The 16,008-nt window shown below is 38.1% G+C and overlaps 2 protein-coding genes across 2 annotated transcripts in view; one reads left to right on the top strand and one right to left on the bottom strand.

The window, feature by feature from the left end:
• Window positions 1-1,818: 1,818 nt before the first annotated feature.
• Window positions 1,819-12,529, bottom strand: GTPBP6 (GTP binding protein 6 (putative)). Its single transcript, XM_062515008.1, has 10 exons — window positions 12,184-12,529; window positions 9,318-9,455; window positions 8,826-8,896; window positions 7,191-7,321; window positions 6,405-6,475; window positions 5,803-5,961; window positions 4,223-4,431; window positions 2,719-2,867; window positions 2,255-2,407; window positions 1,819-1,960 (listed from the first exon to the last, which is right to left on the bottom strand). Exons 1-10 carry the CDS (start codon window positions 12,527-12,529, stop codon window positions 1,819-1,821), a joined length of 1,569 nt encoding a protein of 522 aa, XP_062370992.1.
• A 429-nt stretch (window positions 12,530-12,958) lies between these two features.
• The window catches only part of LOC134057961 (cohesin subunit SA-2-like), a 53,826-nt gene continuing 50,776 nt past the window's right edge, over window positions 12,959-16,008 (top strand). Inside the window, exon 1 of the mRNA XM_062515007.1 lies at window positions 12,959-13,002. Within this exon, the coding sequence (XP_062370991.1) occupies window positions 12,959-13,002 (44 nt within the window). The remainder of the gene's footprint in view (window positions 13,003-16,008) is intronic.

The raw sequence follows: 16,008 nt of genomic DNA, 5'->3' as shown, positions 1-16,008 counted from the left end.
CAGAAAAGAGCAGGTGTGCCTTGCTGTAGTTGCTAGAGAACGATGGTATAGGTGTAATTGTTCTGGAGGTGCTTTGATTCTGTTGCAGCTGGCAATACCGAAAGTCCCAAAAACTTTACTTATTTTTCATAGGACTAATGAGGAAAATGTCAGTAGTTGCATGATTTACTGGTAAGATTTCACCTTTCTTTTAATTGTAAGGATATTCTGCACTACTTGCAACCCAAATTCTTACTCTTTTCTATCAGTTTGAAATTGACTTGTCTGTTTTCATAGCTTCTGTTAAATAAACAAAAGGAACAGTTAAAAATATTTTTCATGTATCAGTGGTACTGCACTGACAATCCAGTTTGAAATAATTTTATGTATACACTAATGTGCTGAGTAGTTGTGAGCTACCTTATGAACAGGGTAGCCCCAAAATTATTTGGAATTTTTAAGAGGTAATTTAATTAATACTTAGTCATGCCAGTTCTGCCAGGATAAAGATACCCAAACGAGGCCCTTACGCAGTTCATCTGTGGCAGTTAAACATTTTACTAGGTGTTGCCTAAGTATGCCTTACACTGAAAATAAACATGGAGGAAACAAATTCCTGATCTTAACTTAAACTGCCCTAGAAATACAGATTCCTGGCTTCCATCATGCTCATTTGGGGTTTCACACCTGGTCTTTTATTTAGCTATTTTAGTAGCTCTGTAATTATTTTTCCTCTCACTAAGTAGTTTTTGTGTATGTCAAAACTAAAAGGTTTATGCTATTTCCCATCTCATACTAATTCTGTTTTTCTAAATGAACTGTGTAATAACAGATCATCATGAAGGCAAGAGAAATGTCAATCATTAGGACTAAAACAAAATCAACTATTGTGTAAAGTTCACTATGCAACTTCTTCCATATACCTCACTTTTTAGATGCACTTTATATGCAAGAGCTAAATTCAGATGTCTGCTAATATTTGCAGAAATTTTTCTGCCTAACTTTTGTGCTCTCTTTTGTACCCCTGTCATTCTAATAAAACTTGATCTCTCTCTGTAATATGGAGTGAAATAGTTTGGTTTCTCCTTTCTGTGATATTGGTTTTATTGGTTCTCAGCAGTAATTAATAACTTAAGAAATAGATCTCTTTTGGTTGTGTTTTTCCTTGTTTTCCTCTGTGAAAAAGTGTGCTGTACCTTAAATGTTTTCTCCAAGAACTGACACAGTAATAGGTATTGTGAATTAATTACTGTAGGCATGAAAACTGTATGGGCAAAAGATATTCACAGTTAATTTTATTTAATGCCTTGATTGATTTATTTTTTCTTCACTGCAATAAGACATGGCAGTTATTTTTACTTACATTCATGCATTCTGCTTGAGCACATATTTATCTTCATTATTTATATACAACCAACAACATTTTGTTCACTAACTTTCATTTTCCAAACACCATCTGAAACACCTTAACTATAATAAATATTATTTTCTCATGAAAAAGGCAATAAAAAGCTTTATTTATATGATATAAGAAACTCGGTGCTTTTCTGAAGGTTAAGTGATATGCCAATCCATGTGTTTGAGGCCCTCAGTTTATAGCCAGCAACAGGTTTAACATAAGAAAATTTAATGCTGTCCTGGTAATTGCTGACAAAATTAAGCTCAAAGCTCTTATTGTTTCCATACAGAAGCTTTCTGAAACAGCATCCATTTCTAAAATGTGCCAAAAACATCATGTGGGGAAGAAAAATAAACTATTCAGCAGTGAGACTAACAGGTCGTTCACTTCATCTCCCATCCTCTTGAGATCAGTTTCTTCTCCTAGGATAGGATTCAGTTTCATGACATGAAAATCTTACTGTTGGGAAAGAGGTTTTTGTATCTGCCAAAAGCAGAACTGCTGATTATCACCTTCACCCTGGCTGTGCCCTCTTCAGGCATGACCTCTACTTCCTGAACTGTTGCTTCTTTATAGAGCCAACTGTAAATGTAAAAGCATATTAGCATATTAATAGTATGACACGCTGCACAAAATGTGATCCTTGGTCTAGGTCAGAAGGTTCCTATCTAGGTAACACTTTAAAAAGATTAAGTGCTTTTCTTCACTTCTCTAATGGGGCTACTTTTTGTCAATAGGTTGCAAAACATTGATAATTATATCTGTTATTCTTAATGCAGATAAAAATAAGTATGATATGATTTGAAAAGTTAAAGACATGAATGATTGAGTGTTTCATATTTCTCCAAGTCCTTCACAGGATTCAGAATTATTTACCTTAGCTGAGGTCCTTCTAAGTTGATGTTAACTGTTAGAATCTTCTTCCCTGTTGCTGTCAGTATTTTTTTCTCTATTTCTTGTTTCAGTTCTTCTAAACCATGCCCGTGTAGAGCAGAAACAGCTAAAGCATTTTCTTCAGCAGGCTTATACCTGAAAGAAAATCAGTTGCTAGCACATTTGTTCATGAAGATTAGGTTGTGAAAATATTCCAAGCACGGACAATTTAACTGAGTTACTTTGTACTGACACCTTCTACAGAGGGCACTTCTTGTATGACTCAAGTGAATTTCTTTTGTAATTAAAAGATAATTAATTCTTTTTCAAACCATAGTTATGTATGTAAAAGATTGAGATACACTATTAAATATATTCTGAAGTGTGGGATCTCTTTTCTAGACTAAGAATTAAAAATCTTCCACAACATAAGAAATGTTTAAGTACACTTAGCATCTCTTGCTTACCTTTCTATCAAATCCACTTTGTTATGAACTTCTACCATTGAGTCCAGTAAATGGCTAGGAAGATCAAGATTCCTCAGAACTGACAGAACAGTTGCTTTCTGGAGGACAGTTTCTGGATGAGTTATATCCCTCACATGAACTATCAGATCCTAGCAAAGATCAGTATACAACACCTGTTACCAGGTTGTAGAGACAGTATACCATTTTGCATTGCTAATTAATGAAAAGTACTTTCCTATCCATTTGATAATACACTCGCAGATTAGCATTCTAACTACTAAAAAGATTATTAAACTACTGTTTCTTAGACCATGATGGAAGAAAATCTGCAGCATCTTAAGTCTCCCACTTCTAGTGAGTACAAATTGCCTCGCACAAACCTGATGGAAAAGTTGTCAATCAAGCTAGTTACAGAATCAGATTTCAAATGATAACTGATCCATTTTTTCAAAGCCAAGGCTTTTTAACAACACGGCTTCAAAAACAGATTTAAAAGAGCAATCTCTAAAAAAAGTTTTTAGAAGAGAAATGGCTGTAAAACTTTCAAAAAACAGAGGGGAAAAAAACCTCCATGTAACTTGCAATCCTATTTTTACATTCAAATTATAGAAGATTATGCTTAGCTCCCAGGATACTATTACTGATGCTTCACTAAAAAGCTTTATACAGAAATTACAAGTTTCAAATATACATATATATATATATATATATATATATATATATATAAGGTTTGCCATGATAAAAACCAAGCGACCAAACTCAACATTTGCATTCCAATTGTTTCATCATCTTTGCTCAAGACAATGCTTTAAACTTTTGAAAAATAATTAGAATTAAGTGACAAACAGGATGTTTTTGAAAGCCCTGCTATTAGATGGTGAAGCCTAAGTTTTAGCAGCATTCTGTGATCTAGCTACCACTGAATTTCATTATCTTTCATAATACAGGGTTTTTGTTTGAATGTCAGTGTGTATGTATGCAGCTTTACACTTCATTATAGCACAGGAAAACAACTTTAATGAGAAAATAATTGCTAAAGTACATTTATATTTATTACGTGCTGCCTGCATCACATCACAATCACCCACTTGTAGCTCTAAAGGAAACCTTAAGTTAAAACCAGGTAATTTCAGATGCTTTATTTCATTTTTAACTTCCAGGCAAGCTAGCCTTGATTCACTTGGATGAGTGAATGAACAAAAACACTCGTTCAGATACTTTATCAGAAAAATCTGGTTTATCTGGTTTAAGTATGGAGATGTACACATATGCTCCAAATAAGTCCTTTCTGAAATCTCTTTATAGCTGTATGTTCTGCATAAATAAAGCATCAGAAAATAAAGATATTTTAAGATACTTACATCATTATCTCAAGAGTTTATTATAGTCAGCTGGATACTTTGCTAAGAACAGCATGTCAATTAACTTCCCCTGTTTTGAAGGGGTGAGGATTAACTAAAAGGAAATTAATTTGATTTCTCAATTTTTATAATTGACTACTTACTGAGTAAGCCACTTCTTCTAGTGTAGCTGAAAATGACTCAACCAGATTATGTGGAAGATCCGTCAGAAACCCAATGGTGTCAACATAAATAACTGCCATATGTGAGGGCAGATAGCCAGCATGGGCTGTAATATCCAGAGTGGCAAACAGCTGATCCCTGGGTTGAAGTCCTGCTTCCCCAGTCAAGGCTTTGATCAAAGTAGTTTTTCCTAATTAAATAAAAAAGGACAAGATTTTAATGGCTTGTTCCAAGTAAAATTTCATTTGCAAGGCTCAGGTGAAATGTATGATGTAACATATATTTTTACATCTGAGTTGTTTAATTGTAGCTTGTGATCAGTTATCTATATGCTGTTAGGATATCCAAAAACAGTCTTACATTTTATAACTTGGAATTGGGTTTAAGGGCACACAGGTAATCACATACTGGTATCTACAGCTGTGCTGTGAAATCACAAGATGACCAAAGACTGATTCTACCTGCAAAGTGACCTGCCCGTATCTCTCCCCTGTAAGACTCTCTGAAGAGCACTGCCATGTCAGCATTAGGAAGTATGCACTTACAGACTCCTCAGTGCTTCTGTTGTCAAATGAAATAATTTACTTGCTAAATTAAAAAATAAAGAGAAGTGCTAATAATAGATTCCTTATTAGACTGAGGCCTTTATCGGGCATTTCCTCATGAACATAATACTAGAGACATTTATTTGACTAAATGAATATGTCACATAATTAATCATTAAATTGCCCAGTATATAGCCTAATTACAGTATTTCAGTTATGTGTATACAACACTGTTTTACATATATATCCATCTATCTATCTATATATTTGAATCTTCAGTTTGAAAAACATGGAAGTAGGACATTTAAGAAAAACACAGTATCATCCAAATCTTTGAGTGTACACGTCATAACAAAATCAGTGCATGATAGGTTTGTTTTTTAAAAGAAGCTGAATAACAAAATGAAATTGTCTTAAGATAATTCAACCTGAAAAAAGGGTCTAGTCCAAAGTGTCTATTTATGCCTTGAATAACAATTCACTTGTGTAAGCTAAAAAGCCAAACCAAACCAAAAAAAGCAGAAAAAAAACCCCTTTAGCTTTATTTAGATTCTCCTAGGAATACATCTCAGAATGCCACACAATCCATGAAAAGCTACAGTGCTCCTTAAGCAGGTTTCTCAGATCAATAGCCAACTCTCAATTACCTTCCTGTGCCTCAAGTCTTCATGGTGATCTAAACACCCTTGTACTTTTCTGTACCCATTCTGATCAAGTAGTAGAGATTCCTACAAAGGGACATTAACAGTGCAGTCTTCGGCACCATATCTAAAATCTGTTTGGCACAATAACTGCTAGGCATTTCTCCAAAACATCTCTTCAACACTGAAAAAACCAAGCAGCTTAATTCGCTTTCCTAACTACATCCTAACTGACAAATATTCATTACACAATTAAAGAAACTAATTAAAATATGAAGCCCATACACACACAGATGAGAATCTGGCTAGAGTTTCAAATTAAAAATTAGACAATATAAGCTCTTTTGTGTTATGATTTCGGGAGGTTTTGCTTACCACAGTTGGTATAGCCCATTACTGAGACCATCGGGAACTCGCATTTTCTGCGCTGAGTCCTAAGTAAAGCCCTTTTTCTCCTTAGTTTCTCCAGGGCATTCCTAATTTTAAGTTCTCTTTCTTTCAAGACACGATTCTGTATTTCTAGAAATGTTTCACCTGAAAAATACAAATGAGTAATTGGCAGAATAGTTTACAAGAGAAATTGTAAAGCAAGTGATGTGTTTGGAAATCAAGGGGGTTAGCACTAGGGCTTGCGAAGTTAAAAATAAGCAACTAAACCCATGTATTCTGGCCTAAGAAAGTGAATAAGTAATTATAAAACATATGCTAACCACTCTAAAATATCCATGTACACTTATGAAAAATCCCTGTTGCAAGCAAACAGTTTATCCTTGACCACTTACTGACCAAAAAACTTGACTGGTACAGACTCAAACCTTATTATTTAACTTACTTTCCAATACTTTTTTGTACATTTGTTTAATTAGATGCACTGTTTTTCCTCCTGACCTCTTCCAAATAAAATAAGATGCAACTAAATTTGTTTAAAAGCTACAGAGAAAAAAATCCTCTAAATCATGAGAATACTTAGACTTTACCTGAGCCCATGATGTATCGTGAACCACCTCTCTGCTGATCTCTCTGAGACGCCTCGTTTTTCAGATTTGACCTGGCAGCAGAGTAACAGTTAATTAAAAGCAATTTTTTCAATCCACTTATATGAAAATACCTAAAAATTGTGAAGCAGCAGTGCTATTCTGATAGTACAAATAAAACTACCAAATGACTGAGTTGTAAATAAAACTTGCTCATGGCAAGAAGCCTGGAGAAAAAAAATCCCGATTTTTCTGGCTCAACCGTAGCTTGAGAAAGCATCCAACTCTCTTGGTAAATTATAAGTGCTATGCTGAAATTTCAGAGAGCCAAATATACCTCTAAAACATCCACATAACTCACACCAACTGCCATGTACACATTTCTATGCCACATAATGCTGAAATATAGAAAATTTAAATACAAATTAATCTTCCTTGTTTATAGCTTCCCTTATTAAACTCAACAATTTTTATATGGGATATATATATATATATATATATATCCAATTCCTACATATTCTTGCAATCCATCTTGTGTCTTAGAAAGAACTGGGACCTTTTCATGAAAAATACATTTTGTAAGATTATTGAACACATTCTGGTTTTGCCAGACAGCACTGCAGAAGCTTAAAATAATGACATTATAGTAAATAATTCTGTACTCTAATCAATCATTGAACACCCTACATATTTTTTCTTTATGGTAAATATTGTTGAGTTTTGTTACTGTAAAGAAATAGTCACTAAAACATGTAGATATGAGTATGTGATTTGCACAGCCCCAGGTACCTGAGAAGAGGAATTTCAGCCAATGCTACCTGCAGTTTTGCTTCTTTCGTCCGGGCATTACAGCGAAAAATGTGAAGTACCACGGTGTATCTGTCAAAGACTTGCACGCCCCAGGCACGTTCTAGCTCTTTCTTTAGCCATGTAAGACAAAATAATCGAGATGTATTCTGTCCCCCACAGTATCACTAGATCAATTCCTACACAGCAAGTACAGTTAATTACTCAGAACTCAGAGGATCTCAGGATTCCACTGCAATGGATGGGCAATCGTTATGAGCATGCAAAGTCAAAATTTCATTGACTAAAAAGAGGAGCCAAAGAGAGTTTAAAAAGTAGAACTTCATGTCTAGGCCCATCAAATTCAGTGAGAATCCTTCCACTGCCCTTTACGGATTCTTGCAACAAGTCTTACAGCATACCTCAGAATCAAGAATGTCAGTGGTTAAATCCTTGTAAAAAAATTATGAAATATTGGAATGGGAAAGGCTAAGGATAACATAGGAAAGGAAGAAAGATAACTAAAACTTGCTAAAAAATTGAAATTAGGAAAATTATTTAATAGCAAACTTTTAATGAAATACTTAAGAAACTCCCAACCAACCCAAACCCCTCATCCTTGCTCTAATTCAGCAAAAGACACTTAAAACATGCAGTAGTTCCTTGCCATCTCCAAAAACCAGAATGCTTGTAGACACATTCTCAAACACTTTCTTGAATCAATCCTGTTTAATTCCCCTTAAGATTTATATTTGTGAAAATAAAACCATTTTTAGCAAATCTAGTACTAAAATAACTCATACTATAAAGTTTTCCTAAAAATTAGGAAATTGAAATGAAACATTTTCAACTTCCCTTTCATCAACAAATGGAAGCACTTGAATAACCATCTGTTACAGGTATTTGTCATATCTTCATTTTATAACCAGGGAAAGCATTCAAAACTACCAGCAAAGCATAAATGTTTGCTTGCAGAGTTTGTATACACTTTACACCCCACATGATGCTGCACGTAATAAAAACCCAAAACAAGTTTTTATTTTAGTTTGTCCAAGAGTATCTGTATTTAATGTACCAGTTGTTTTACTGCCAGTGTTAAAATACTGAAATATGCTGCACCTCTCAATGCTTCTTTTTAAGGATTAGGAATGAAAGTATTTGAAACATTCAACTATAAGCTTGCTCTGAATTTACACCTCATATTCAAAATACAATTCAGTATCGACAGGACAAGGAAAAAATATGCTCTCCATAATAAAGATAGAAACCTGAGCATGCAGCTAATAAAAAATGTTGATGTTCTTCATAACAAAAGATGTGTTAACAACATCATTTTGCAAAAAAAACCACCCTGAATAACTTTTTAAACATTTTAAATAGGGCCAGTGTCAAATGTGGGAGCAGAGTCTATAATAAATTATAGTAAGCTGCTGGAAAATTTTCTGTACAAGAGCTGCAAACACGTATCAACTGGACAAATGCAATTGGTATTAAGATTCTTTTCAACAAAACTCAGTCTTTCTGCTTCATATATTAACATTTGCAAATTCAGAATCTCAACTGACCACTTCTCCTAATATTAATAGCTTCCAAACAATACTGATGCAAAGAATATGATTTGATATTATATTTAATTACCTTTGTTAGTGAAGATATTCTTTCCACATTCAAGAAGACAGCTGTCAGATGGGGCAATTTTTTAATCTTTTCTAAAAGATGGATAATGATTGCAAAATAAGAGTGTTAAATGTCAATTCTCTTTTTTAAGTGCCCAGACTATAAATCATTTTGCATTGAGCAGAATGCTCATAAAAACATCAAATAGCACCATATTCTTTTTTCATAGAGCAGTTGCAATTGTTAATTCAGTACTGTGCCAAGAACAGCATCAGGTTCACTTATGTCCATCACAAAGTTATGGATTTAGTTGCCTCACATTTTCAGTGACCAGGGGTTATGTCTATTCTGCATTGCTTTTGTAACCTTAAAAATTCTTTCACTTTTACGCAAGCTGCACGATGGATGAACAAAATTCTTCCTCTCTTCAGCTTCCATACCTATCCTTGAACAGTTTGGCTGCAAAAATCTTCCATTTAGAGTGATGCACTGCCGAAAGATCTCAGTCCTTACCTGTCAAAATCTGAAAGTTTCCTTTGCCAAAAACAAACTTCTTGTTGGGATTTCTTGTAGGAATAATTGTTTTATCTAAAACTGTCCAGTTCTGAAGGGTATCTACAAGAGCAACGGCTTCTTCAATCTGTAATTCAGCTACAGGAACATAACAATAATAGAAAAAGAAATCAATATTACAATGTATCATCATAACTCTGCTTAGATCTCAATAACTACAGTACATGCATGAACATGGAAACACTAAGCTACACTGAAATTCTTTTAACCTGTAGCACAAAGAATGAAGTGTCTCACCTCTAATGAGAGTAATTGAACAGTCTGATGCAATTTTATCGCACAAAGTATCTTTCTTTGTGGTGGTTGACTTTGGAGGATTTTTAATTGTATTGTCAGGAAAGAAATCACCAAGCTTTTCTCCTCAACAAGTGAAATGGGTAACTAGCTGGAAAATCTGTTAACACTTTGGTGTTTTGCAGAAATAATTTGGGAATTACTAATACAGCATATCCTGCTGCTAACTTCCCAGCCATTTATTCAAAATCGACCTGAACTGAACTGGTTTGACTTGCTGAAACCAGCAGATTTGAATCCTGTAATTTGGTTCATCAATTACTTTTTGAGTTTTTAACATGTACACTGCAAAGCAGTAAATTTTTGAGGACTTTGTGAAATCACAAAGACTACACAAGAGCATTGAATCAGCAATTCTAGTCTTGATATGCCAAACTTTCCCTCTTCAGAACAAAATTGTGTAGTTTCTCTAGACAGCAAAACATAATTTATATACTAAATAATTCACATTGGTCCAAAAAGTAACATATTTTAAAGACAATCATGGTCCACTTTTTCCTCATATTGTTCATATTTCTTGAAAAATACACAGATTTCCTGTTGTATCTGTGGTGCTTCAAAAATCATTCCAAAACATTTGTTCAGACTTCAGGCTCTTCACCTGAAGGGCCTAATTAAATGGAAAGGGACCACTGCTATTTTTCTGTATGTTTGGACAGAAAGGTGCCTTCATATTTTACCGACTTTTTAGTTGTAAAATTATGTCACGTTGATTCTGAAAAGGTTAAAAACTTTACTCTGCAAAGTGATAATTTGTAAGAATTACCAGTGCTAATAAAACTAAACAAGATTTAGGTTCATCACATAATAAATTGGAATGAAAGAGTAAGTATATATAAACTGTCTCTTGCCGTCTGGAAGGACATGGACCAGCTCAAGAAGTGGGCCCACAGAAAGCCAGTGAGGATCAACAAGTGCAAGGTCCTGCATCAATGCCCCAGTATATTGATACAGGCTGGGGGATGGATAGATGGAGAGCAGCCCTGCTGAGGACTCGGGGGTGTTGGTGGACGAGAAGCTGGACATGACCCAGCACTCTCTGCTTGCAGCCCAGAGAGCCAAACCATGTCCTGGGCTGCATCCAAATCAGTGTGGCCAGCAGGCCCAGGGAGGGGATTCTGCCCCTCTGCTCTGCTCTGCTGTGACTCCCCCTGCAGTGCAACATCCAGCTCTGGGGTCCCAGCACAAGACAGATGTGCATGTTGGAGCAGGTCCAGAGCAGCGCCATTTAAGATGATCAGACAGGTGGAACATCTCCTTTGAGAAAAGTCTGGGAGAGTTGGTGCTGTCCATCTTGGAGAAGGCTCCTGGGAAGACCTTTCTAGGGCCTTTTAGTACATTAAAGAGGCTTATATGATGGGGACAGACTTTCTAGCAGGACCTGCTGCAGTAAAATAGGCCAGTGGTTTTAAACCAAGAGATTTGATTTAGATCTGATATAGAGGTTTTTTTACAATGAGACTTGTGAAACACTGGAACAGATTGCCCAGAGAGGTGGTGGTCCTGTAAACATCTCCTGTGAGCATTCAAAGCCAGATTAGACAGGGCTCTGAACAACCCAGTACAGTGGAAGATGTCCTGGCTCATTGCAGGGGGGTCAGACTAGATGACCACTGAAAGTTCAACCATTCTATGATTCTATACATAAAAAGCAAACTTACAAGATGCTTTAATCCTTACATTGCAGCCTTATAATTAGAGAAGTGTTCAAAGAGAAGCATCAAGTTCATAATGTATCTTAACTGCTTGTGATTAATGCTTACATACCAGCTAGTTACAACAATTTCTATGAGAAACCTAATAGTGACCCTAAAAAAAGTCCTTACATAGGAATTATTGTTGACTGCATCACTAAGTAATTGCATAAAAACACTTAAATCCCCAAGAGGATTTATACAACACTTCATCTTCACTGCACTCTCTTCTCTGGAGAGGAGGGTATTGCTGCTCTTCAGCCAACTTCGGGGCAAGCCGAAGGCCAGAGCACTCCAGGCCACAGGGGCGAGCAGCACGGTTTGAGGGCTGAAAGCAACTAACATTGTGCTAATAAGGGGGACAGCCGACTGTTTCCCTGACCAACCTGCACCGAGGCATTCTGCCGTCCATAATACAGTCAGCATGGTTTGCAAGTCAAAGCACAGACCTGCCAACACTAACTAAGCTCCTTGTCTTTTAAAAAGTTGTCGGAGAAGGAAAGAGCGAGCGACACCTTCCACCCAAGCTCGCCCTTTGCGAGCCGCTTGTCGCGGTTTCACCGCGGTAACAGGGGGTCCACCTCACAATATCGGCAAGGCCACAGAATCAATTAGTTTGGAAAAGACCTCTGAAATCATCGAGTCCAACCTGTGACTGAACACCACCATGCCAACAGCCCACGGCACTCAGCGCTACCATCAAGTCTTTCCCCACGCACGTCCAGGAACAGCGACTCCATCCCCTCCCAGGGCAGTCCATTCCAAACCCCTGGCTGTATTCCTTCCTGGGAGCCCGCCCGCCCCCCGCAGCCCCGCACCCGTGGTGAGCCGTGACTTCTGCGGGCCCCACTTGACCGCGGGGTGCACGATGGCAACGCGCTGAGCGCCGGGCCCCGGCGCCAGCGGAGACGGGCCCAGCAGCTCCTCCAGCGCCGCCTCATCCTCCTCTTCTTCATCCTCCTCTTCTCGTTCTTCATCCCCGACGGCGCCCGCCGCCCCGCTCCCCGGCGCTTCGCCGCCCGTGCCCGGCGGGCGCAGGGGGGCCCGGAGCGGGGCGGCGGCGCTGAGCGGGCGGGCGGGCAGCGGGCGGCACCGGGGCGCGCCCAGAGCCGCCGCCGCCCGCCAGCAGCGGAGCAGCGACCACGAGAGGCGGCCGGGCCGCATCGGCACCGCCGGGCCCGGGGCGGTACCGGGGAGGCACCGTCACCGACCGCGTCTTTCCGGCCGCTGCGGAAGCGCCGCCGCCGCCCGTGTGACGGCGCTCCCCGCCCCTGCCGGGCCCAGGCCGTGATTGACGCCGGGCCCGGGCCGGCCGCGCTGGGCAGCGCCCGGGAGGGACGGCGGGGTACTCGGTAGGTTTAATTTCTTTGTTTAATCCTCTTCTGTGGCCGAGGGGGCGTGGTGGAGGGGAGCTGTTCCTGCCCTGTTTTGCCTGGAATTAGATCTCTTTGTGTGCCTTTCTTGACAGTTTTCGGCCGCTGTTCCTCCCGCAAAAGCCGAAGCGTTGTTAAGTTTTTAAGACTCTCGATTTCGGTGAAGTTTCCTCAGAAGGTCGTGTCAGCTTGTTTGTGCTGCTGAGATGATGTAGCGGAAATGATAGCCGAGCCCAACGCAGCTAGTAACCTTCCCAGCCAAAAGTAAGACCTGGGCACAGGTTGCCTGTAAAACCTCTTGGTAAATTAGGGTGCTGTCCCTTTGTGCCGTGCCGATACCGCGGGAATCTACAGTGTGTCATCCTGGGGGGAACGCGGAAAAAAGGGATTTGCTGTGCATTGTGCTTTGTTACTAGTTTCTTCATTTTATTTCCTTTAATGCGCTATTTAGCATCTTCTTAATGTAGTGATGTATGCTGCTCGTCAGGGACTTTGTCTTCGCAAGCTTTTCTGTGCCTTATTCACCTCAGTGCAAATGTGCATCCTACCTTAGGAAAAAAAGGGTAAATGCCTTGTCAGCACATTGTTCCCTTCATTGGAGAATTTGGGGATGCTGAGGGGAGGAGTACTAAGTAATCTATCTGTAGGCTCCCTGCAGGCGTTAATGGGGACATTGCTTCTGTATCTTTTATATTGTTTTTATCAGGGATCCATCATGTCTTCTCCCTTTTATAATACATTTTTTAATCATCTCTTGAGATGAGCTAAAGTGTTCATATAATTATTTACACAATAGTAATTAGAAGTTCTACTACAATAAATGTAAATAAGAGGTGAAGTTAAATCATGTAGGCATTTCTTGTTTGGTTTCAAAGAGAAAACTTCTTAGATATCCACTGTTGTGCTTTGAAATCACTGCAGCCTAGTTTTTGCTGGTCCTGTCACATTCTGAGCCCATTTGTTCCATGTATTTTGCTTCATTATGCTTTAATGAAAGCTGAAAGAGTTCTAGCCCATGATGACATGTATAGCTTCCCATATATCTGTTCCAGTATGTTTCATCTGAAACCAGCCTTTCACCTTCAGAAGTATTAGGCAGGCACATAGCAGTTGCTTAGTGGAGCTTCTTATATTGCTTATAAAAGATGAACCAGTTGTTTGGAAATTTATAATTTTAGAAATTTACAGGTAGGATTCTTTCAGTAGCATAGATTAATTGTTCGTTTTACACAGCAAAAGGAATATATTGCTTTCTTGGTAAAAAGGTAGTTTTCTTTTCAAGTGTAAGTCACCAAATCTATTCTAAATGTTTATTAAGACAAGCAAACCGAATTCAGAGGTTATCACAGTAGTATTGTGTCTGAGGATTAGGTGTGCCGCTTGGCTTCCTTCATACTTCAAGTGTTTTATCTTATCAGTAATACTTCAAGTGCTAGTGAAAGGACAATATTGTGGCAGAAACACAAGGTAAAAATGAGTCTCTGAACCATATGTAACAGGGTATAAAGGTGGAAATAGAAATGGCATTCTGCTTACGGTTTCTTACTGTTTGCTGATGGAAGCAAACTACATGGCTGAGAGCTGTTTCTTCTGGTGCATGTATGCATGCAGAAGTGCTCAACATGGTATAGAATAACAAGGGGAGGAAAAAAAATGACAGCTAGTTCAAAATTTGTCAAACCTACCATTGCACTCATATAGCTGAAAAGATGTTAGATGGAGATATGTATAGAGATTGCTGCAGAAGTGACACCTGTGTTTTCCCCAACTAGGTACAGTAGTTCATATTTTGCTTAAGAAGATTAAGAGGATGTCTTAATTCTTTTAACAGTTTTTTCAACAGAAATATAGTTGAGGAGATGAAAATTCCATTTAAATATCCCATTTAATTGCTCAGTAGTTTCATGGGGTTCAGTTTCTAGGTGTTGGTCTAGTTTCTGCAAATGTTTGTACCTGCCTTATGAATAGCCTTACTGGAAAAATCAGTATTAAAGGCTACAAAAAAAAAAAAAAGAGAGAGAGAAAGGAGGAACATGAATATTAGTAGTATCTGGGTTTTTAAAAAACAACCTTTACTTTTGTGTAAGTTGTCTGTTGTTTCCCAGTGCTTCCCGAGGCATAGCTATATGCTGTGATGCACTGATAACCAAAACAGTTCAGAAACTAAATGGCTTTTTAATATTAGTATTTAGTGCTTAGTTAAATTGTTGATTTGTTGAGTACTTAAGATAGATGTTTAGTTGCATGTGTAACAGTTACTCTAACAAGTTTGACCCCAGATATGTTTTATTTGGTGTTTATTTTGCCCAACACGAGGGAACTGTAGATCTGTGGTCTTCTTACCCTTGGAGGTTTTGCTGAGCTTTGTTAACATGCTGTTGCATATGCCAGGAATTTCCTTACTTTGTTGGGCCCCTTTTGCTACAATTACCTTTTGTCTGGAATAAGAAACTAAACAAGTAGCACGAAGCCAGTAGATACTGTCCAGAGTGCTGTCCTTCAGGATGTTCTTGGGAAAGAGAGGCGTGAATTAAACCTTCAAAGAAGTATGTTGTAGGCAGAGATACTAAAAGCAGTACGTGATCAGACAAGTCCTTGATGGAACTGTCCTGTGGCAGTTCTGATTTTTGAATTATTTAAGTGTTCTAAAGCAACTGGGACTCAAATATAGTTGCTATAACCAAATTCAGTGTATTTATCTTCATTATGGGATGGAGTAAGTTGCTAAATAGTACTTGTAAACAGTTCAGAAAAGGTTTTGAAGATATGTTGAAGGTTATGTTGAAGGTGCAATGCAGAAACTGGTAACCCATGTTATTACAGTGTTGGCTGGCACCTGAATTGCAGTTCCAGTGAAACAATGCAAGTAAGAACCTGTTAGTCCTGCCCCGTAGTGATGCATTCTGCTTTGAAATCAAGAGTGAAAGGATTTATTCGCATAGGTGAAACAGCTTCTTGACAAACATGTTTGGATTCTTTTTGGTTTTGTGGTCTGTAGAAGAATCTAAGAAGAGCAAACTGGCATCAGAAAACCAATACATATTGCTGTTGTTCTTGCTGTTTGTTCTTTTCAGCTGGGAAGTCTCTGGTGGTACTTGGGATACTTAATCTCTGTGGCTCGCAATTTTAAATCAAAGAAGACAATTGAAAACTTTTGTTAATGATTGCTTATAGAATGCTGACTCAGCTGGGACCTATAGTTTATCTCACTCTTCACATGCAGATGTCCAGTCAGCTTGTATAAGGGTTGGTTCATCCTGAATTATTTTC

The sequence above is a fragment of the Cinclus cinclus genome, chromosome 2 (genome assembly GCF_963662255.1).
Source record: "Cinclus cinclus chromosome 2, bCinCin1.1, whole genome shotgun sequence".
In the NCBI taxonomy this organism is placed as follows: domain Eukaryota; kingdom Metazoa; phylum Chordata; class Aves; order Passeriformes; family Cinclidae; genus Cinclus; species Cinclus cinclus.
This window is presented reverse-complemented; position numbering and strand designations above follow the sequence as displayed.